The 22,447-nt window shown below is 46.1% G+C and overlaps 1 protein-coding gene across 1 annotated transcript in view; it reads left to right on the top strand.

The window, feature by feature from the left end:
* Positions 1 to 22,232, top strand: part of LOC124468580 (clathrin coat assembly protein AP180-like) — a 36,521-nt gene extending 14,289 nt beyond the window's left edge. Inside the window, exons 10-26 of the mRNA XM_047021389.1 lie at positions 968 to 1,041; positions 2,401 to 2,413; positions 2,516 to 2,604; positions 3,412 to 3,488; positions 3,748 to 3,762; positions 4,103 to 4,243; positions 5,446 to 5,544; positions 6,419 to 6,628; positions 6,883 to 6,957; positions 10,654 to 10,863; positions 12,417 to 12,470; positions 17,294 to 17,419; positions 18,101 to 18,132; positions 19,220 to 19,279; positions 19,542 to 19,622; positions 19,879 to 19,976; positions 20,968 to 22,232. Of these exons, the coding sequence (XP_046877345.1) occupies positions 968 to 1,041; positions 2,401 to 2,413; positions 2,516 to 2,604; positions 3,412 to 3,488; positions 3,748 to 3,762; positions 4,103 to 4,243; positions 5,446 to 5,544; positions 6,419 to 6,628; positions 6,883 to 6,957; positions 10,654 to 10,863; positions 12,417 to 12,470; positions 17,294 to 17,419; positions 18,101 to 18,132; positions 19,220 to 19,279; positions 19,542 to 19,622; positions 19,879 to 19,965 (1,443 nt within the window). The 3' untranslated portion in view covers positions 19,966 to 19,976; positions 20,968 to 22,232. The remainder of the gene's footprint in view (positions 1 to 967; positions 1,042 to 2,400; positions 2,414 to 2,515; positions 2,605 to 3,411; positions 3,489 to 3,747; positions 3,763 to 4,102; positions 4,244 to 5,445; positions 5,545 to 6,418; positions 6,629 to 6,882; positions 6,958 to 10,653; positions 10,864 to 12,416; positions 12,471 to 17,293; positions 17,420 to 18,100; positions 18,133 to 19,219; positions 19,280 to 19,541; positions 19,623 to 19,878; positions 19,977 to 20,967) is intronic.
* Positions 22,233 to 22,447: the final 215 nt, after the last annotated feature.

Below are 22,447 nucleotides of genomic sequence, written 5' to 3'. Positions count from 1 at the left end.
CTGTGCTGCTCTCTCATGACTCTAACCCTGTGCTGCTCTCTCATGACTCTAACCCTGTGCTGCTCTCTCATGACTCTAACCCTGTGTTGCTCTCTCATGACTCTAACCCTGTGCTGCTCTCTCATGACTCTAACCCTGTGTTGCTCTCTCATGACTCTAACCCTGTGCTGCTCTCTCATGACTCTAACCCTGTGTTGCTCTCTCTTGACTCTAACCCTGTGCTGCTCTCTCATGACTCTAACCCTGTGTTGCTCTCTCATGACTCTAACCCTGTGCTGTCTCATGACTCCAACCCTGTGCTGCTCTCTCATGATTCTAACCCTGTGCTGCTCTCTCTCATGACTAACCCTGTGCTGCTCTCTCATGACTCTAACCCTGTGCTGCTCTCTCATGACTCTAACCCTGTGCTGCTCTCTCATGACTCTAACCCTGTGTTGCTCTCTCATGACTCTAACCCTGTGCTGCTCTCTCATGACTCTAACCCTGTGTTGCTCTCTCATGACTCTAACCCTGTGCTGCTCTCTCATGACTCTAACCCTGTGTTGCTCTCTCTTGACTCTAACCCTGTGCTGCTCTCTCATGACTCTAACCCTGTGTTGCTCTCTCATGACTCTAACCCTGTGCTGCTATCTCATGACTCTAACCCTGTGCTGCTCTCTCATGACTCTAACCCTGTGCTGCTCTCTGTCATGACTCTAACCCTATGCTGCTCTCTCTCATGACTCTAAGCTTTTGCTGCTCTCTCATGACTCTAACCCTGTGCTGCTCTCTGTCATGACTCTAACCCTGTGTTGCTCTCTCATGACTCTAACCCTGTGTTGCTCTCTCATGACTCTCACCCTGTGTTGCTCTCTCATGACTCCAACCCTGTGCTGCTCACTCATGACTCTAACCCTGTGTTGCTCTCTCATGACTCTAACCCTGTGTTGCTCTCTCATGACTCTAACCCTGTGCTGCTCTCTCTCAGGCTCCCAGCAGCATCCTGGACTCTCTGGAGACACATATGAACAGCCTGGAGGACCAGAAGGGAGGAAAGAAGGGGTAAGAAGACCAGGCCTGATTAGACACATCTAGATTAGACCACACCAGGCCTGATTAGACACATCTAGATTAGACCACACCAGGCCTGATTAGACACATCTAGATTAGACCACACCAGGCCTGATTAGACACATCTACATTAGACCACACCACCCCAGATTAGACACATCCAGTTTAGATCACACCAGGCGAGATTAGACACATCCAGATTAGACCACACCACGCAAGATTAGGCACATCAAAATCAAAATTAGACCATGTCAGACTAGAATTTACCAGATTAGGTCAGACCAAATCAAACCAGACTGCACCATTTTAGGCCAGACCAGAGTTACATGGATTATAGCAGGCAATTTTAGACTTCACACCATTTTGTCTGATTTAAAACATATTATTTCATAAAGAATTACTGTGTTAACTGAGACATAAATCAGAGATGCTGAAATGTCTTTAGTGAAGCTGTGATCATGGTATGCTGATCTGAGATCTGCATTTTAACCTTTTGCCTGCTACACCCTAGTCATTACTAGTAATGAACACATTCACACACTCCCCATACAACCAGAACTACTCGTAGTAGACACACCCTCTCTGCTGTTGTCCCAGGCAGACCCAGCACTACCAAACATACACACTTGTTTTGTTTCTCAATTTGACTTTAACCCTCCCTCTTTATTCCTTTGTGGTTGTCATTTGGGATCCCAGTGATGGGTGAGCATAAATGGTTTACCTCAGGTGCAGTGGTAGATGTAGCAGGTTTCCATGACCCTGGATGGGAAGTCACATGCCAACCATGTGAAAAGTTGTGTGTGATTGAAGCTGTGACAACAGACATACAGACACATAACACTGGTTCATGTTTATATGGACATGTAGCCTCGCCAGACCAATTAGCATATGCGTATTAGTCTGGAACTTCTCAGTTAATATTTGATTTCCAATTGGTGCTATCAACAGGAGCAGAACTGGATCACAACCAATCAGAGCAATGAAACATGTGATGTAGCGCTGACCGACAGAAAAATGCTAACAGATTACAGCGGCAAACATATTTTCTTACCAACAAAAGATCCAATTGTTTGTTTTTCTTTTAGAGAAAATATACCCTCCGGTCATTTACTGGGTTAGAATTATTTGCTGGATCAGACCTGTTCGCTACAATAAATTATAATACTGACATGATGCTGCTCACATCTGCATTACATGTATGTGGTAAACATGTAAATGTGTGATATAAATGTGACAACATGTAAAACACATTTTATGTTTGTTATGTGTCATCACACAAAACTTGATGTTAAGGGGTTAGGGTTGGGGTTAGAGAACTTCAGATGCTAAACTACTTTCTCTGTGTTTCAGGTCTCCTACAAAGGTGAGCCTTCTTTTTCAGCACCATGTACATGGAATAGTCTTCTGTTTAATTTCTCCCATGGGAACAGGGCAACTAACTGGGGTTTCCCTGCCTGTGATTCAGGGATCTCCCACCAACAATGTGTCCCCCACCTCCACGCCCGCCAAGTCAGCCGCTGTCCCGACTCTCGAGCCCCCGCCCACTGAGTCGGAGTGAGTGTCCAACATTTCTAGGGTTAGGCTTAGTCATCTAGGGTTAGGGTTAGTCATCTAGGGTTAGGGTTAGTCATCTAGGGTTAGGGTTAGTCATTTAGGGTTAGCCAACATTTCCAGCTTTCACACAGTTTCAAGATGGTGGAGAACCTTAGCATCTGTATGGCTACCCATCCAGTCCTTGCTAGCTAGCTATCATAAATACTAACTCTTACAATAAATTAATAAATACATCCTACATCCATACAGCCTAAACCCTTAACTGACCAAAGTGTGCACACTTGGCCATGGCTCCAATACGAACTACAAAAGTGTTTGAAACTACAGCTCTGCACTCACTTGTCTGACATGCCCCCAGAGTAAAGAACCATTGATGGCTCTAGAAAACTAAAGCTATTTGCTTTGCTGTAGTGGACATACAGTGTAATCCTCTGCTATCTCATACTGCTGTCACTGTGCTATCTCTCATACTGGTGTCACTGTGCTATCTCTCTCATATGTCACTGTGCTATCTCATACTGGTGTCACTGTGCTATCTCTCTCATACTGGTGTTGCTGTGCTATCTCTCTCATATGTCACTGTGCTATCTCATACTGGTGTCACTGTGCTATCTCTCTCATACTGGTGTTGCTGTCTTGTCTCTTGGGGATTTGCGGGATGTAAACATTTTTTGCTGTGAATGTGACATGTTTGTGACACGTATCAATCTTTGTGTCCCCTCCCTGTCCCTCCCTGCCTCTCCATCTCCCCCTCCCTGTCTCTCCATCTTCCTCGCTCTCCCTTTCCCCCTCCCTCCATCTCTGTAGTTCCCTGTTGGACTTGGATCCTCTCTCCTCCTCAGGACCGTGTGTCGGGGCATCAGCAGCCCCCACATCCTGGGGAGGTAACATCTCCATCTACCATATGGAACAACTACAACACATACTACAGAACTCATATATGATCTATTAAACATTACCAGCAATGTATCTATTTTATAATGCATATTAAATACAGTATAAAAGAATGAAGACATTTGTATTTTTATTCTAATAATATAACTGCCAATAAAGCTCATAAAGTAAATGATTGTTGTCACTCACATTGCAGTTATTAAAAGCTGATTTTTTTTGTCCCATTCCTCCTTGGCGCTGCCTCTTCAGACCTCCTTGGGTCAGGTGAGCTATCCCATAATGCACCAGTTTTTAGCACTGTAAAGCTCCAGTTAGACCAGTATGTGTCCTAGTGGGGGTCTCTCTCTCACTGGTCTCAGTAGTGTCTCTCTCTCTGTTTTCCCCCCCTCCTCCGTCTTGTTTCTGTTGGTTCACATTGGGGCCATTCGCTTTGGTTCCTATTTGGGTTTTTTGTTTGTTTTTGTTTGTTTTCTATCTTGATGCTTTTGGTGGCAAATTTTCATTTCTTCCATTTTCTTATTTTTTTATTATTATTGTTTTGGGATCTTTATTTGGTTGCTTTGGGAACATTCTTGGTTGTTTGGGGTTTTTGGTGCTCTGGCAGAGATGGCCGAGTCCCTGCTTCCAGCCCCAACCCTTGCTGTAGACTCCACCCCCTCTCCCGCTGCGGTAACTCCCTCTGCTGCCGTGGAGACAGCTCTGGCTCCTCCCCCTAGCGTCGTCGCCAGTATGGACCTGCTGGGAGGTCAGTGGTGGGTCAGGGGTCACCCTGGCTTCCAGGGTTTCTGGAGCACTCTGGACAGCTCAGCCCCACCCCACACACAGTCACACACACTCACAAACTCACACAGTCACACACACTAACCCAAAAACAGGAGTTTCACATCAATGACAATATATACCCTAACCCTAAGGAGTTTATTTATTATTTCAGGTTGTTTTAAAATCACTACTCAGAAAGAATATTAGCATATGCAGTGTAATGTCTGACTATAAAGGTGTGTGCCCCCTCGATACACAAAGGAACAAATACATGTGTTTACTTACACACACAAACACACCCCCTGTACATCTCCACATTTCCACTGACACAAACACACACTTCTCATTACTGACACAAACACACACTTCTCATTTCCACTGACACAAACACACACTTCACTGACACAAACACACACTTCACTGACACAAACACACACTTCTCATTAATTTTCACATGCTTCGGTTAGATAGCCAACAAGCTTTTCCTCCACCTTAGTGAAAAGCAAATCTATCAAACAGCATCATGATCTGATCCATGCAAAACACATGCTGCTTTGTCCAGTTCTCCTTCATAAAGGAACCTCACCTGTACAGGGAGAGTGACTGCTTCATAGAGGAACCTCACCTGTACAGGGAGAGTGACTGCTTCATAGAGGAACCTCACCTGTACAGACCCTGCCTGTGTGTGTGCTCATCCACTCATCCATTCATACATCCTGTGTGTGTGCTCATCCACTCATCCTTCTGGCATCAATCATGCCACAAACCACTGTTCTAATTGCAAACTTTTCTAAACTCCATTTATTATGTTGTAACAGTCATTTTAACCATCTTGTGGTTAAATGACTGTGTCCATCTTAGTAAGATTGAGAAATACAACACAGATGAACACAAACGTATAAAGGTGGTATGTTTCTGTTAAACTTGCTATACTGTATCTTCTAACTTTCATATTCTCCCAACTCCACTTTTATTTGTCTCTCTTCATCCCTCCATCTCTTGTACTTCTTTGTATACCAATCCTACACACTTCCTATATGTCTTCTTTTTTTCTCTCTCTGTCTTCTTTTTTTCTCTCTCCCTCTCTCTGTCATTTCTTTGTGTGCATGAGTGTGTGTGTGTGCATGTATGTGTGTGTGCGCGTATGTGTGTGTGTGTGCGCGTGTATGTGTGTGTGGACCCCAGATGCATTTGCTACCCCTGCTGCTCCTAGCGATGCCCCTGCTGCAGCCGAGGGCGGGGCTACGGAAGCCACACCCACCCCAGCAGCAGACACTGGAGCCGGTGGGTTACAGGTTGTGTGTGTGTGGATGGTGTGTGCATGGTGTGCGTGTGGATGATGTGTGGATGGTGTGTGTGTGGATGCTGGGTGTGGATGGTGTGTGTGTGGATGCCGGGTATGTGTGTGTCTGTGTGTGTGGATGGTGTGTGTATGTGGATACTGGGTGTGTTTGTGGATGGTGTGTGTGTGCATGGTGTGCGTGTGGATGATGTGTGGATGGTGTGTGTGTGGATACTGGGTGTGGATGGTGTGTGTGTGGATACTGGGTGTGTGTATATATGTGAGCATGCTTGGGATCCTTTTGTTGTACCTGTGCACAATGTCAGGATGATGGGTGTGTACATGTACAGTTTCTGCATACAGTAGCTTGTGTGTGTGTGTGTGTGTGTGTGTGTGTGTGTGTGTGTGTGTGTGTGTGTGTGTGTGTGTGTGTGTGTGTGTGTGTGTGTGTGTGTGTGTAAGAGTGTGGAACCAAACACAGACACTGATCCCATAGCTGTCAAGTGAGGGTAGTTGGTGTCCATTGCTTCTGGTACCTTCTGGGTAGAGTAATTGCTGTGGTCATGGTGATTAATTCTGCTGGTGTTGCTATGGGAATGGTCTTTGACCTTTGGGAATTCCTTCTGACTGGGTTTAGGGACTACCGGGGCTACCAGGAGTTACTATAAATTATTTTATTGTTTTCTTTCTTGTTCCGAATCCTGTTGGCTTATCCCCATGACCAGGCTCCTTCGGTTCACCTGTTGTCTTTCTGTCCAAACTGTCAAAAGGTTTTTCCTTAATCCAGAATTTTGTTTCAGTGTCATTAAACAAGAACATGGCTCAATGTCTGCTGATCATTGTATACAATTACCCTCCTCTCCACCCCATCCATAGACCCCTTTGGCTCTGGTGATGCTAGCTCAAACTCAGGCACCTCGTCTGGGATGGACTTGTTTGCGATGATGCCTACGGAGAACAATGTTGGAGGAGCGGGTTTCAAGCCCTGCTTCACCTCAGCTGCCGGCCCTCCTGTTCCACCTCCACCTCTCATTAACTCCACCCCTAGCATCCGCATCCCCACCCCATCGAAAAACCTCTTCAGTGGTAAAACTCCTCTCCTCCCCTATCCTCTCTATTCCTAACTCCCCTCCTGTCCTCTCCTTGACTTATAATAGTCTGTTCTCTCCTCATCTCCTCTCCATAAATTACCATTTACCAATCACCAAACTTTTCTCCTTAGATTTTTCAGTCTTGACTGACAACAATGTGTTCAAATGTGTTTTGTATGCCACAGTGGTGCACCTGCATTTCCGTGTGTGTGTTTGTATTTCTGCGTGTGTGTGTGTGTGCGTTTGTAGATTTCTTTGATTCCATGCAAGAACCAAGTTTCTCCAAAGTTGATCCCACTCCCAGTGTTGATTTGTTTGCAGCAGGTACCCAACTCCCTTCTCTCCCCCTCCTCTCTTATTCTCTCTCTCTCCCTCTTTTCTTATTTCCTCTCCCTCTTCTCTTTTTTCCCCTCTTTCCCTCTTCTCTTATTCCCCTCTCTCCCTCCTCTCTTCCCCCTCTCTCCATCTTCTTTTATTCCCCCTCTCTCCCTCTTCTCTTATTCCCCCTCTCCCTCCACTCTTCCCCCTCTCTCCGTCTTCTCTTATTCCCCCTCTCTCCCTCTTCTCTTATTCCCCCTCTCTCCCTATTCTCTTATTCCCCTCTCTTCCCCCTCTCTCCCTCTTCTCTTCCCCCTCTCTCCCTCTTCTCTTATTCCCCCTCTCTCCCTATTCTCTTATTCCCCTCTCTCCCTCCTCTCTTCCCCCTCTCTCCCTCTTCTCTTCCCCCTCTCTCCCTCTTCTCTTATTCCCCCTCTCTCCCTCTTCTCTTATTCCCCCTCTCTCCCTATTCTCTTATTCCCCTCTCTTCCCCCTCTCTCCCTCTTCTCTTATTCCCCCTCTCTCCCTCTTCTCTTATTCCCCCTCTCTCCCTATTATCTTATTCCCCTCTCTCCCTCCTCTCTTCCCCCTCTCTCCCTCTTCTCTTCCCCCTCTCTCCCTCTTCTCTTATTCCCCCTCTCTCCCTCTTCTCTTATTCCCCCTCTCTCCCTATTCTCTTATTCCCCTCTCTCCCTCCTCTCTTCCCCCTCTCTCCCTCTTCTCTTCCCCCTCTCTCTCTATTCTCTTATTCCCCCTATCTCCCTATTCTCTTATTCCCCCTCTCCCTCCTCTCTTCCCCCTCTCTCCCTATTCTCTTATTCCCCTCCTCTCTTCCCCCTCTCTCCCTCTTCTCTTATTCCCCCTCTCTCCCTCCTCTCTTCCCCCTCTCTCCCTCTTCTCTTATTCCCCCTCTCTCCCTCCTCTCATCCCCCCCCCCCCCCCTTCTCCCTCTTCTTTTACTTCCACCCTCTCCCTCCTCTCTTATCTTCTGCTGGCTGTCTAAAGCCTGTTTTTCATTGCCCAGTGTGTTTGTCTGTGTTTTTCAGTGTATTATTCATGTTTATGTATTAGATTACGTTGTATACCATGGGTTGTTCTCAAAAACTGAAATGTTATGGATTCGTTCCATTACAAGTTTAGTTACAAATATATGTTAACTGCATGTCATTACTTGCTTACCAGAAATTATGATCTTCATTTGATAATGCCTAGCAACCATATAACAATTAATGAGACTAGTTGACCACCAAGCTAAACTGATAACCTTTTTTGTTGGTGAAGATAAACAAAAATCCATGACATCGATAAGAATCAAAAACACACTGAAATGTGAATCACTTCTTAAGAAAAGGATATACATATCCCGGTGGTTGACGGTGGTTTGTGTGGTGAACAAATTGTTCAACAGACAAACCACGGCTCGTTTTTTACATGTAAGCCGCAGTTTTTCGGACCTACGAGAAAAGCCAACCTAACACCCTTTGTCCTTCCCCTTTCCTGTACCCGTTTTTGGAGAGTACTAAGAGACTAAAGTATTTAGAAATATGATCTGTTATGTAATGTTATTTTATTGTTAACATTTGAGAGTTATTTTTGCAATTAACCTTTAGATGCGCAAGTTTTAAATATTTCCGACGGTCCCCACAGCGCAAGTTATTTTCCCGAAACGGTAGCTAGCTAGCTTTAGTCAGCTTCCGGGCTAAATGACCTAGCATAATACTCGTAGCAATGCTACCGTGCTAGTGTTAGTTCTTAGCCTTCTCAGTAGTACATTTTGAAGCCATACTAAAGCATTTGTCGCATAGTACTCCACAGGGAGTCAGATGGCTGAGCGGTGAGGGAGTCGGGCTAGTAATCAGAAGCTTGCCGGATCGATTCCCCGCCGTGCCACATGATGTTGTGTCCTTGGGCAAGGCACTTCACCCTACTTGCCTCGGGGGGAATGTCCCTGTAATTACTGTAAGTCGCTCTGGATAAGAGCGTCTGCTAGATGACTAAATGTAAATGTAAATAGTTTGTCTGTCGGAAAATATTCACATATTCGAAATAGCATATTTACATTTATGCACTTAACAGACGCTTTTATCCAAAGCGACTTCCAAGAGAGAGCTTTACAAAAGAGCATAGGTCAAAACATGAATATAATGCGACGTTACGCTGTGAGACCCGCATTCGAACAATCACATATGTGCGACGCTACTCATTAATGGAAGGTAAAACGGAGATTGAAAATGTGTTATCTCTCTGTACACCACCTCACTTGGACCAATCATCACCTCCCATGGCTTCTACCACTGGTACGCTGACGACACACAGCTGTACCTGACGTTCCCCCCGACTGATCCAGGAATCTCAGCTAGGATTGAGGCCTGCCTCACATACATCACCTGGATGAACGAGGACCACCTCCAGCTGAACCTCGCCAAAACAGAACTTCTCATCATCCCAGCCAAACCCTCCATCTCCCACGATCTGTCAATCACCCTGGGATCTACGACGGTGAGCCCTTCATCCTCTGCCAGGAACCTTGGGGTTACCATGGATGACGAGCTCTCCCTCACAGCCCACATTGCTGCAGTCTCCCGGTCGTGTAGATTCACCCACATCCAGAAGATCAGGAGATACCTGTCTGAGCACTCCACCCAGCTGCTAGTCCAAGCACTGGTACTCTCCAAGTTGGACTACTGCAACTCGCTGCTCGCTGGTCTCCAAGCATGTGCAACCCGCCCTCTTCAGAGGATTCAGAACGCAGCGGCCCACCTGGTCTACAATCTACCCAGACAGTCCCATGTTACCCCGCTCCTCATCTCTCTCCACTGGCTACCCATCAACGCCCGTATCAGATTCAAGACCCTGGTACTGGCCTTCCGAGCAGTGAATGGGACTTCACCCGACTACATCAAGTCTCTCTTGCAGCTTTACACCCCCACGCGTCACCAACGGTCTTCTTCAGACAACCGCCTGGTGGTCCCACAGCTCAAGACCGCCCGGTCCCAACACAAGCTCTTCTCCTGCCTGGCCCCCCAATGGTGGAATCACCTCCCCACCTCCATCAGGGACACTGACTGTCTCCCCACCTTCAAGAAAAGGCTCAAGACGCACTTGTTCCGGGAGTACAACGGCACTTAAGAATGCTTGACTGGACCTGATGTTAGTTTCCTCCAGGATCACAATGACTCTTATTGACTTGTTGCTCTTGTAGGTTAGTTATAACGAAGTTAACTCTTGAACTCTTATACTCGCTGTGAAATATTTTACTGTTGATTGTTCTTATACAGGTTCAGTCTTGCACATTTTGGGGTTCATGTTGTTTTAATTTGTAACTTGTATAACTGCTTGCTCTTATGGGTCTTCCCTTGGCACTTGTTTATTTTTTCACAATGTATGCTTCATGTTTTGGCTGCTTGCAATGTTTGGGACTACCTCGTTGTTATGCTCAGTGACCTATGCTCTTTTGTAAAGCTCTTAGAACTCGCTTTGGATAAAAGCGTCTGCTAAATGCATAAATGTAAATGCAAACCGAAACCCATAAAGCCCCATACAAACCGAACCGTAGGCTTGTTGAGTTGTTGCACCCCTAGTGTGTAGTGCAGCGTGTCTGTTGGTATGGTATATACTGTATATATTGTGTGTGTAATGTACAGTGTCTATGTTAGTATATACTTTATATGTATTCTAACCCCCTTCTCTCCTTCAAATCAGCAGATGGCTTCTCCTCCACCCCCCTCCTCTCATCCGCCCCCCTCCTCTCATCCGCCCCCCTCCTCTCATCCGCCCCCCTCCTGTCATCTGCCCCTCCACCCAAACCGGACTCTTCAAACATCATGGACCTGTTTGGGGGTCCCTCGCCCCCCCCCTCGCTCTTCCCTGAGGAGGGGGTGGGAGGGTTCTCATTAGATGGGGTCATTTTTGGTATTTCATTATTAACATGGTTCAAATGCAGCCATATGTCACAATATTACCATGATTCCAATTGTGTTGACATTTAACCTGATTATACACAAATTACTGAGTGTGGTTCATAGTGTTCCTTCATCAGGTTGGATCCACTAGTTCTGTAGTTTTAATTTGTATTGTGGATCAGGGCCAGATATGTGTCAGAACTTGGATGGAGGCTTGTAGTTTGATGTCGGCCAATTGACTTAAGAGTCACTTGTGATTGGTAAAAGCTTTCAGATTGATGCATTATTTTGGGATAAGATTAGTGTGGTGTGCTTGAGACTAGTGTTGTCAGGTACCAACATTTCAGTAGTCTGTACCAATACCATTGAAATTTCACAATACCATTTTCGATTTCCCAAAAAATTGAAATAAGTTACTGAACAACCCTCATTGGTTGACAGTAACAGTCACCTACAATACCTAAGGCTGTAGCCTACTTATGACAACAACAGAAGATCAATAGAATCACAATGCATGTAGGCCTAAAGGTAGAACATGTGTGGAGACTGTAGGCCTGAAGGCAGAACATGTGTGGACTGAGTGTAGACATGAAGCTAACTCAGCAGAGGACTTAAAGATCATTTAAAAAGCTGAAATATACAAATATGGACTTGAACATCATTTATAAGAAATAGAAATAGTGGATTCATCACGCTTCATGGGGCTCTTTAGATTTTCCGCACAACAAGCACAAAGTAAATATACATCCCAAACTCCAAAACACAAATTTTGGCAAACAGTCATCTAAAAGCCTCTGTAAAAATGTGTTAACCCTGTTGTGCCCCCTCCTTTAATATGCCTCATTGTTAGGTATTACATTTGCAGTATGCTGCAAACCATAAAGGACATGAGCGGTGATGTTTGCAAATTGGTTTCTGGGGCTCAACAATGTTCTCATTGTCTTCTGATATCCCACCTTAAGTATTTCCATAAGTGGCTCTTCCACTTTTCTTGTCAACAACCTTCAGTGGAGCCCCTGCAGTGTCGCTAGATTTAGCAACTTTTTGTCTTCCCTTGTGACAAAAAAATCTAATCTAGTGACAAATCTAGTGACTTTTAGTGACTTATTTTAAGAGAGCCACTAGCAACCTCTGGTGAGATTTCTTTTGGCAACACTGTGCTTGTCATGGTCCGCCTCTGCAACCCGGTACTTCAGTAATTCTGGTATCTTACGTTTTTTTTATATATATTTTTTTTTTACCGTCTTGGTACCAGAGTACCTGTCTTTGTGACAACACTACTTGAGACCACAGTTTTATGCACGTGTATGTGTGAATGTAGTTCTGTGTGTGTTTCTGTGTGCTTATGTATGTGAGTTCACCTAGTAGGAGAATGTTCCTGTTAGTCATGTGAATGATATCTACTGTGTGTATCTCTACTCTGTCTGGATAGGGCTTCCCAGTGTGGAGCTGAAGGCTGACTCTTAACCCTTCTCTGCCCTCATGCTGCACTTGGAACGGCCTCCTTTGGCCTGGCTTGGCCCACGTTGGCCTTGTATGGAATGGTTTGGTTTCATGTGGTAGAGTCCACTGGAGGCGAGCCCCAGCCAGCAGCCCCTGGAGCAGAGCTAATGTCAGGTAAGACAGACGTACCAGATGTAGACACACCTCTCCCCATGACACACCCACACAGACACGCCCACATTGTGGTCTATGTTGTACCTGTTCTTGCTGATATCCCTGGTACTGTATATCTCTGGAACTGTAGATATCTCTTGTCCTGTAGATATTTGTAGTGCTGTAGATATCAGTAGTACTGTAGATATCAGTAGCACCTGTAGATATCTGTAGTGCTGTATATATCAGTAATACTATAGATATCAGTAGTATCTGTAGATATTTCTGGTCCTGTAGATATCAGTACTTCCTGTAGATATCAGTAGTACCTGTAGATATTCCAGACGTGTTGCATGTACAGAGCAGTAGAAGCCGAGTGAAAAGAGAAAGGTTTCATAAATTTCACAACAGGCACAAAAATGGCAGGCAGGCTCTAAATGTAAGGACAGGCAGGAGTTCAAAAACCAAACACAGAATAGACACAGAAATACTGTCACGATCTGGCAGGGAACAAAGGAACAGCCTTTAGACAGGCTCTGCCAGACCAATCACTGCGACCAGAGATCCCGCTTGATGGCATCCAAAACAGAATCAGAATGTCAGAGCATTAGCAACATTAGCAATAACATTAGCAAGCCAAAACTTTCTAGCATGTGTATTGACAGGGAGAGCCTAACCTGTCAGCTGTGTTGTCGATGCCTCGACAAAAAAAGGAAGTGACCAAAGTTTGCCGTAAAGCAGCATCTCTGGTCATACGATGTGTATGACGTCATTGACATTTTAAAAGGCTTTTTAGAAGAGTAAGGGGGGAAAAAATCTAACACTCAGCAGTATGTTTTTTTTAACTTCCCTTTCGAATTCAGAATTCAAATTACTAGACAAAAATGTAATCCTGATAAAAGTGGATTTTGAGGGGTATAGCTCCATAGACCTCCATTTATTCTGCACTCGCTTATTAGTGCCCTCATATGGAACTAGAGTGGAACTGCAACCATTCCAGATCCCGGAAGTTTCACAAGAGTGGCAGTTCTCCCCATTTTAGACATTCTCTGGGCTCTGCTTTGTGTTTGGAACTTCCGCGCTAGCGTTGCTGGAAAAGATGAGACGTTTACAATGACGTGGCTCTGGGGTGGCTCTCTAGCCCGTGGAAAAGCAAACCGGTTCTTAGAACGCTCCATTCTTGAACCAGCTACGAACTGGCTCTAGCACCAGCTCCGAACTAGCTCCCGGTTCACTTTGGTGGAAAGTGGGTAAGGGTGTATCACGATCGCGGCCATACCCTGGTTTCATGTTCAGTGTGTCCCCTGCCCTGGTGTCCCCTGCCCTAGTGTCCCCTGCCATAGTGTTTCCTGCCCTAGTGTCCCCTGCCCTGGTGTCCCCTGCCCTAGTGTTCAGTGTAGTCCCTAGTGTCCCCTGCCCTAGTGTCCCCTGCCCTGGTGTTTCCTGCCCTAGTGTTCAGTGTAGTCCCTAGTGTCCCCTGCCCTAGTGTCCCCTGCCCTGGTGTCCCCTGCCCTAGTGTTCAGTGTAGTCCCTAGTGTCCCCTGCCCTAGTGTCCCCTGCCCTAGTGTTCAGTGTAGTCCCTAGTGTCCCCTGCCCTAATGTCCCCTGCCCTGGTGTCCCCTGCCCTAGTGTTCAGTGTAGTCCCTAGTGTCCGTTGCCCTACTGTCCCCTGCCCTAGTTTTCAGTGTAGTACCTAGTGTCCCCTGCCCTAGTGTCCCCTGCCCAGTAGCCCCTGCCCTGGTGTTTCCTGCCCTAGTGTCCCCTGCCCTGGTGTTTTCTGCCCTAGTGTTCTGTGTAGTCCGTAGTGTCCCCTGCCCTGGTATTTCCTGCCCTAGTGTTCAGTGTAGTCCCTAGTGTCCCCTTTCCCCTGCCCTAGTGTCCCCTGCCCTAGTGTTCAGTGTAGTCCCTAGTGTCCCCTTTCCCCTGCCCTGGTGTCCCCTGCCCTAGTGTTCAGTGTAGTCCCTAGTGTCCCCTTTCCCCTGCCCTGGTGTCCCCTGCCCTAGTGTTCAGTGTAGTCCCTAGTGTCCCCTGCCCTAGTGTCCCCTGCCCTAGTGTCCCCTGCCCTGGTGTCCCCTGCCCTAGTGTCCCCTGCCCTGGTATTTCCTGCCCTAATGTTCAGTGTAGTCCCTAGTGTCCCCTGTCCTAGTGTTCAGTGTAGTCCCTAGTGTCCCCTGCCCTGGTGTCCCCTGCCCTAGTGTTCAGTGTAGTCCCTAGTGTCCCCTGTCCTAGTGTTCAGTGTAGTCCCTAGTGTCCCCTGCCCTGGTATTTCCTGCCCTAGTGTTCAGTGTAGTCCCTAATGTCCCCTGCCCTGGTATTTCCTGCCATAGTGTTCAGTGTAGTCCGTAGTGTCCCCTGCCCTAATGTCCCCTGCCCTGGTGTCCCCTGCCCTAGTGTTCAGTGTAGTCCCTAGTGTTCCTCTGATCTGTGTCTCATTCAGTGGTTTCAGTTCTTATTAGTGTTACTGGTTGTGTCTTGTTCTGTACTTGAGTCCATGTTATGTGTCCAGTCCTGCTCAGTCATTGTTTCTCAGTTTTGCTGTATTTGAGTATCCCCACCATGTTCTTGTTTTGTCTGAATTACAGTTCCGTGTTGTTATCCTTCCTCCTATCTCTTTCGCATCTGGGTCCTCCCCACACCACACCTTACAATTGCACAGAGCACCTGGGAGAACACCAGAGCATCGTTTAAATGAAACAGCTTACCTGAGTGTTGTTGCTGACCATGTCCATCCCTTTATGACCACAGTGTACCCATCTTCTGATGGCTACTTCCAGCAGAATAATGCACCATGTCACAAAGCTCAAATCATCAACTGGTTTCTTGATCATGACAATGACTTCACTGTACTCCAATAGCCTCCACAGTCACCAGATCTCAATCCAATAGAGCACCTTTGGGATGTGGTGGAACGGGAGATTCACATCATGGATGTGCAGCCGACACATCTGCAGCAACTGCGTGATGCTATCATGTCTATATGGACCAAAATCTCTGAGGAAAGTTTCCAACACCTTGTTGAAAGTATGAGACGGAGAATTAAGGCAGTTCTGAAGGCAAAAGGGGGTTCAACCCGGTACTAGCGAGGTGTACCTAATAAAGTGGCCAGTGAGTGTAGGTTTGTTTCTGCAATTGTACATGGTTTATGTGCTATGATCTTTCTGAGACATTTTATGTAGCATCTGCCTAAACGTTTCTCAAACTACCATAAGTAAAACATAGGTTAGTATTATTCTGAAATCATTGTTCATCAGTGTTTAATGCATTAGCCTAAATGTTTTATTTATTGAAGTCGATTTTTTCATGAAATTAAATTTTTCACTGATAGGTTAAAATAAAAATTATAATATGGCACCACGCCAGAAAGTCTGTGGTGAATCATCGTTTTCCCGTCAGGTCAGTGTTACAGGAACGTCTGGTTAATAACACGCACTAAGCCTGACAGCCTGCGCCGGACCAGGCTAGTTTTGCAGCAGAAGTTGCCATAGTAACTGAGTTCGAACTACATAAAACTGGCTTTATTGAACCAAATCAACTGGAAATGAGCCCGACTAACTGACACAAGCCTGGCTTATTCGGTCAACTCGCTTTATGGAACAGGCCTCTTAAGTGTCTCACAACATGTTTCAGAACTGACAGTCTGCAAAAGCTACTGCTGACGGCTTAACTCTCTTCTCCTTCCAATCTCTCCCTCCCTCTGTCTCCCTCCCTCCCTTTTTCTCTACTTTTTGCTCCCTGTTTCTCTCCCTCCTCCGTGTTCTTTATCCCTCCTTTCTTTCTCACTCTTTTCCCCGGCTTCATCAACACCCCGCTTCTGTGGCCTACGGACATCCCTGCCTGTTCTGTCTTTCTTCCCTTTCTGTTCACATTTCCATCATGTTATTTTCTTTTTTTCTTTCCCTCTTTTCCCTCCATTTGCCACCTCTCCATCTGGCTTTTGGGCTCATTGCTTGTTTCCTGCTTCTGACTGGGTGAGTGTTTTGGCCCCTTTGTGTGTGCAGTGTTGTTTCCTCCCAGAGTGCATTGCAGTAGTAGTAGAGCTCAACTGGTCCCAGATGTCTCAGACAACCTCCAGCATCTACTACAAAAGCCTGATCTGTAGCACTGCCATTCCTGCACGTGTCTGACCCTGACTAACCCTAATCATGTTACTGTAGTTTGTAGATGGATACGTGCTTCGCTTACCTGCCCTGTGTAATTTTTATGAGAAGAAAATGAGTTATAATCCTTATTGTGCTTATTACATTGTGTCTCATTGATATCTAAAAGAAAACAGCATCACCATGGTGATTCAATAATTATGTAAATATATGATAAAATACTGTTACAGCTTAAGGTTATATTACTGTAAATTGGACTGTATTATGTGGAATCATGGGGATCACTGTTACATGTGTTTGTGCATGTGTGTGACAGTCTGTATCCATTCGTATGTGTGCATGACAGTGAGTGTACCGGTGTGTGTGTGTGAGACACACACAGTGTGTGTGAGAAGTGTGGATCCTTTTGTGTACACATGCTTGTGGATGTGTTTGTTGAGGCTGGTTAGTAACACTTTAAAGTGTTCAGGAAAGGGTTCCAGAGCCTGCTTCTTGACAACGTTCCCTTGCTCCTCTCTGATCACTGTTGTCATGGAAACCCTCTGATTTGGTTGTCATGGTAATGCCCCCTGTAGTAGAGAATTTGAGCTGCTTGATTCTAAACTGTCCCTCTTATTTTCCATCCACCTCTCACTATTACCCCCCTTTCTCTGCCCATGACCCCATCTCTCTCTCCCTCCTGTCACCCTCTCCCTCCATCCCGCTCTTCTCCCCTCCTGTCCATCCCCCCTCCCCTGCTGTCTGCAGTGTTTGATGGGCTAGGTGATGTGATGAAGCCTGCTGTGACGCCACAGGGCTCCTCCACCATGGGAGCCTCTTCTCCCAGCAAGCCCATGGGAGACCTGGACTCCACCATGGCTAACCTGGCTGGCAGTAAGTAGAACACTCCGGCATACAGTCTACCCCACACAGGACTAGTGGCTAACCTGGCTGGCAGTAAGTAGAACACTCCGGCATACAGTCTACCCCACACAGGACTAGTGGCTAACCTGGCTGGCAGTAAGTAGAACACTCCGGCATACAGTCTACCCCACACAGGACTAGTGGCTAACCTGGCTGGCAGTAGGCACCAAACACCCCATAGTAGAACATTCCACCATGGCCAAACCTGCCTGGCAGTAGGCACTAAACACCCCATAGTAGAACACTCCACCATGGCTAAACCTGCCTTGGCAGTAAGCACTAAACACCCCATAGTAGAACACTCCACCATGGCTAAACCTGCCTTGGCAGTAAGCACTAAACACCCCATAGTAGAACACTCCACCATGGCTAAACCTGCCTTGGCAGTAGGCACCAAACACCCCATAGTAGAACACTCCAGTAGTCTACAGTGTACCCCACACAGAACTAGTGGATGAACACAGTATTTAAGTTACTTTATAATCACATAGCGCTTAATAGGGTGATATTGTGACAGAATGTATGAGGTATTCTGGCATACTTTCAATCTGTTTTTCCATTTGTCTCTCTTCCTCCTTCTCTATATCCCTCTCTTCTCTCCTTCCCCCTCCCTCTCCATCCTTTTCTCCCCCTCTTCCTCTCCCTCCATAGATCTGGGAATGGGCCCTGCAGCCCCCCCTCAGGTAGCTCCACCTAGCTGGGGTGCCCCCATGGTAAATGTTGTGTGTGTCAGTCAGCATGGAGCAGCATGGTAAAGGCATGGCCTCATCTGCCTTTCCAGGGTGGTCCAATCTCAGGGCCAGGAAGTTTGATAGAGGAAGCATCACCCAGAGACAGTTGTCCAACTTTAACCCCCACCCCAAGTTCACCATAATTCCCTCACAGCTATATAAGTAGACATAAATAAGGTTGTATTAGTGTAAGCTAGAGCTGTCAATATCTTACTTGTAACTAGTAAATATCATCCCATCCATTAACAGTTCATGTGCAGGAATGAGAACTTGTGGTTCAGAATGAGAGAAGCGGCTTCAGCTTTCTCTGGTCAGGGTATTCAACTGCGGTGGCAGTGCTTTTTACAACAGCACAGATACAATCAGAATTAAGGAGTAGAACACCACTGAACAGGCAAACATATCTATTCTCCTTTTTAGGTTTTACATTCAAGGAATGCATTATAGCCGGTCGCTTTTTGACTTGTATTGCATAGATGAGCACAGATAGTAATGGCCTCAGGTATTCTTGTAGTGAATGAATCACTACTGCCGCCAGACGGTTATAACTAAACTGTCCTGCCTGCTAATTTGGCTGCTTCCTCTCGGCTCCTCAACCCTTACCCTAACCCAGGGGTGGCCAATCCTGGTCCTCGAGTGCCACTGTCCTGCATGTTTAGGATATTTCCCTGCTCCAGCACACCTGTTTCAAATGAATGGGTCATTATCAAGCTCTGTGGAAGCCGGGTAATGACCATTCATTTGAATCAGGTGTGTTGGAGCAGGGAAACATCTAAAACATGCAGGACAGTGGCCCTCGAGGACCAGGATTGGCCACCCCTGCCCTAACCCTACACAGGTGCATGAGATGATAGTTCTGGTGTTGTGTGCTGCATTATGTCTCAGTACATTTAAAAGTGTTGTTGTTTGTCTCCACAATGTCTCACAGTTTTGTTTGTGTCTGTAAATCTTGTTGAGTCGTGTTAAATGTTGTTGACGTGTGTGATGTCTTATGTAGTAATGTCCTCCCTCCTGTCCCCCCCCCCCTCCACACCCCTAGAACGTCCCCATGGGAATGCCTCCTTATATGGGCTCTTTCCCTAACCCTGGACTCTGCATGGTAAGACACTCCCCCCCCCCCCCCCCGGTCTCTTGACCTTACAACCTTTAGGTCTCTGACCTCAGTCAACCTCATGACCTTTGACCTGTAGGAGCACCTAAGATGGCCATTGACCCCTGTAGGCTGCCCATCAGCTCTCAACAGGTCCACTGTGGTATCTCACTACTCTCATTTCCTTCCACCCCCTGTCTCGGTCTCATCTCCATCTCTCTCTTTCCTCTCTCTCTTCTGTCTCTTTTCCCTCTCTCTCTGGCTCTCCCAGTCTGGGGCCCCCGGGGTTGGAGCGCCCATGATGCCGATCGTCAGGCCAGGCTTCCCTCCAGCCGGGGCCTCCGGAGCCCCGGTATGGACACACACTCACAGACACATCCCATACACACTAAAACACACATCATCAGTCATGCTGCCATCCGAGCCCTATCATACTGTCCTGTTATGCTGCCCTGAGGAGGAACTACGTTCAGATTTCTCTTTAGTGGTTAGGCTACTCAGAGCTGCAGCTGTACAGGGTACTGACATGGTGGCTTCATCTGGCCAGCATACACGCTCAAGCCAACATACAGACCTGTACCTGTAACTATCCCCTATCTCATCCCTAGATGTCTCCAGGCATGACTCAGAGCCCCCGCAGGCCTCCACCCCCGAAGAATGCCCTGGATGATCTCAACATCAAAGACTTCATGTAGACCTCCCCCAGGTACACCTCCTCCCCTAGTCTTAACACTCCTAGGAACACCTCCTCCTCCAGCCCAAACCCGCCCTGGTACAATTCTTCTCACACAACCCTGCTGGCTGAAACTGGATTCAGAAATGTTCAGATAATTACAATGTAAAAAAAATTAGTTTAAAGATCCCATGGCATGAATATTTCACTTTGATGTTATTTAACATTAATATGAGTTCCCCCAACCTGCCTTTGGCCCCCCAGTGGCTAGAAATGTTGATAGGCGTAAACCAAGCCCTGGGTATTCTTCTCCGCCTTTGAGAAAATTAAAGCTCAAATGCTCCGATATGAAAATCTTCCCCTTATGTCATCATAAGGGGAAAGTTTACCTCCCCATTCTCTGCTTTCCCCACACAGAATTTGGCCTACCAATGAAAAAATGAGTTACGACTGTGCGAGCGCGATATTGGTTTTTCCTCAAGACATCATGGCTTGTAAACGACTGACGCTTGGTAGTTAGCCCCTCCTCTCTCCTCTTCATAGCATTGAACCCTTGTGTTACCTTAGGGTCATTGGGACCCTTCAGTCATTGCGACCCACCGTTGTGTTCCGAGCACTTTACCCAATACAAAAACAAAGTGCAGCATTTTCTTTTAACTGTCGGGCTGTCTCAGACCCCCCACAGCGCGAAGGTTAAAAGAAAATGTTTTTCATTTGTTTTTGTGTTGGGTAAAGTTGTCGCAGCACAACGATGGGTCGTTGTGAACCTTCGGGAACTCAAGGTTAAAGCTACAGACACAGAAATGGCACGTCTTAAGGAAAGCTCATTGTGGGACTGCACGTAGTGGCTGTTATTCTTCACCAAGGCTGAATTTCGGGAAAAATACTTCAGATACAGTATTAGGGGAACAATAACCCCTATGTATAAAAACATCCAAAAACAGCATGCCATGGGACCTTTAAAGATCAACCAAGATTGTTGACAGTTTAACAGGTCGTGCCGTCTCTCTCTCCCCTCTTCCAGCAGTTGTCGTTGTGGATGTGGATGTGCGCCCTCGTTACCCCACCTCCCTCGTCATATCCCAGCCAATCAGCCATCAGCACTACTCGGCTCCTCCCTTCTTAAACTCTGCCCTTTCCGTCTAATGTTGTAGCACAAATTGTGATTGTGAACTCATAGATACAGAAATCAAAAACAGTGTATGTGCGTGAGTGTGTTCTTCAATGTTATCCTTGACTTAAACTAAGAGAAAAAAGAACCATAAAAAACAAGTGTATTTAGATTTATTCTGGATTTTCTGCTCATCAGCTGACTTGGAATGGTGGATATGTGTTTTCCCAGGCGAGGACTGTGTTGTTTATTGTGGACTGTTTTTGATGTGTGGCCAATCCCTGCCCTTTCACTCCCTGTTGTCCAGTCAATACTGAGCTGTGTTTATTACATCCCTCCATGCTTGGTTCTCTCCCTCCATCCTACCAGCCAGACTCTCTGACAACAGTTACAGGCCTATATAGGCCTGCAATTTTCACCACAAACTTTGTTTTTCGTAGAGACAAATCATGTCAACTCATGCTTTCTGTTGATCTTATTTTTGTTTTATATTTTGTCCCTTTGAAGGATTGTGATTTACATGCAAAACTTTTTGACTATGTTCGAATTGACATATACATTTCAGATCATTTTAAAGATAGATTTCACCTATATTTATTTAATATTTATTTTGAAAGAAATTGTATCATATATTTTTGTCATGTTTATGAATCCCATGGTGGAAAAAAAAGCAAAAAGTCCCTTTCCCTCTTGTACATAATCTCATCTGTATTCAGAGGCAAGTTTGAAGGCAAACTCAGCCCCAAGTATTCCCTATTGCTCTCCTTGGTGGTGTGGAGTGGTACTGCATCTTAGCATGTCAATCCAGGTTGACCTGGGCTGTGTTCCAATACTCCACCTTTCTTTGTCTCCTTTTCTTGTCTCCTCTCCAATTCGAACAACAAATTAGGTACCTACAAAAAAGTCAGCTAGCATAAACCTCCACATCTTGCTTGCTGATCAGGGGTTGCAGAGAGAAGGGTACAAGGAGAGGTGGTGTGTTAAGAGATGGGCCCCCTGGCCCATGTGTTTGTGGAGCAGATCAGTGTGGTTGTACAGTCTCCAATGGTGGTGCTAAAGAAGTCTTTCACTGTAAAGCACTCAGATATACACTGGATGTTTGTGTTTTTTTCTCCAAAAGTGATTACTGTATCTTAATCTGTTGTGAAAAAAAGACTAATAAAACGAGAATGTGATGAAATGTTTATCTGGGTGAAGACTAGAGTTGACTCTTACAACACATGGTGTGAGGATGGCATGACCTCCGAATAAAGCAGTGACCTAGATCCCCCTGTGGAATGCTAATCACAACAGCATTCTGCCATGCCCTGCTCATGACACTGGATGACACATGAGCTTTATGATTTTACACACAAGACAAAATGTAACAATTACTTTCAGGCAGGTGAAGGTG

The sequence above is a fragment of the Hypomesus transpacificus genome, chromosome 6 (assembly GCF_021917145.1).
Source record: "Hypomesus transpacificus isolate Combined female chromosome 6, fHypTra1, whole genome shotgun sequence".
In the NCBI taxonomy this organism is placed as follows: domain Eukaryota; kingdom Metazoa; phylum Chordata; class Actinopteri; order Osmeriformes; family Osmeridae; genus Hypomesus; species Hypomesus transpacificus.
The sequence above is the reverse complement of the archived record's forward strand: the minus strand, read 5'-3'. Positions and strand labels throughout refer to the sequence as shown.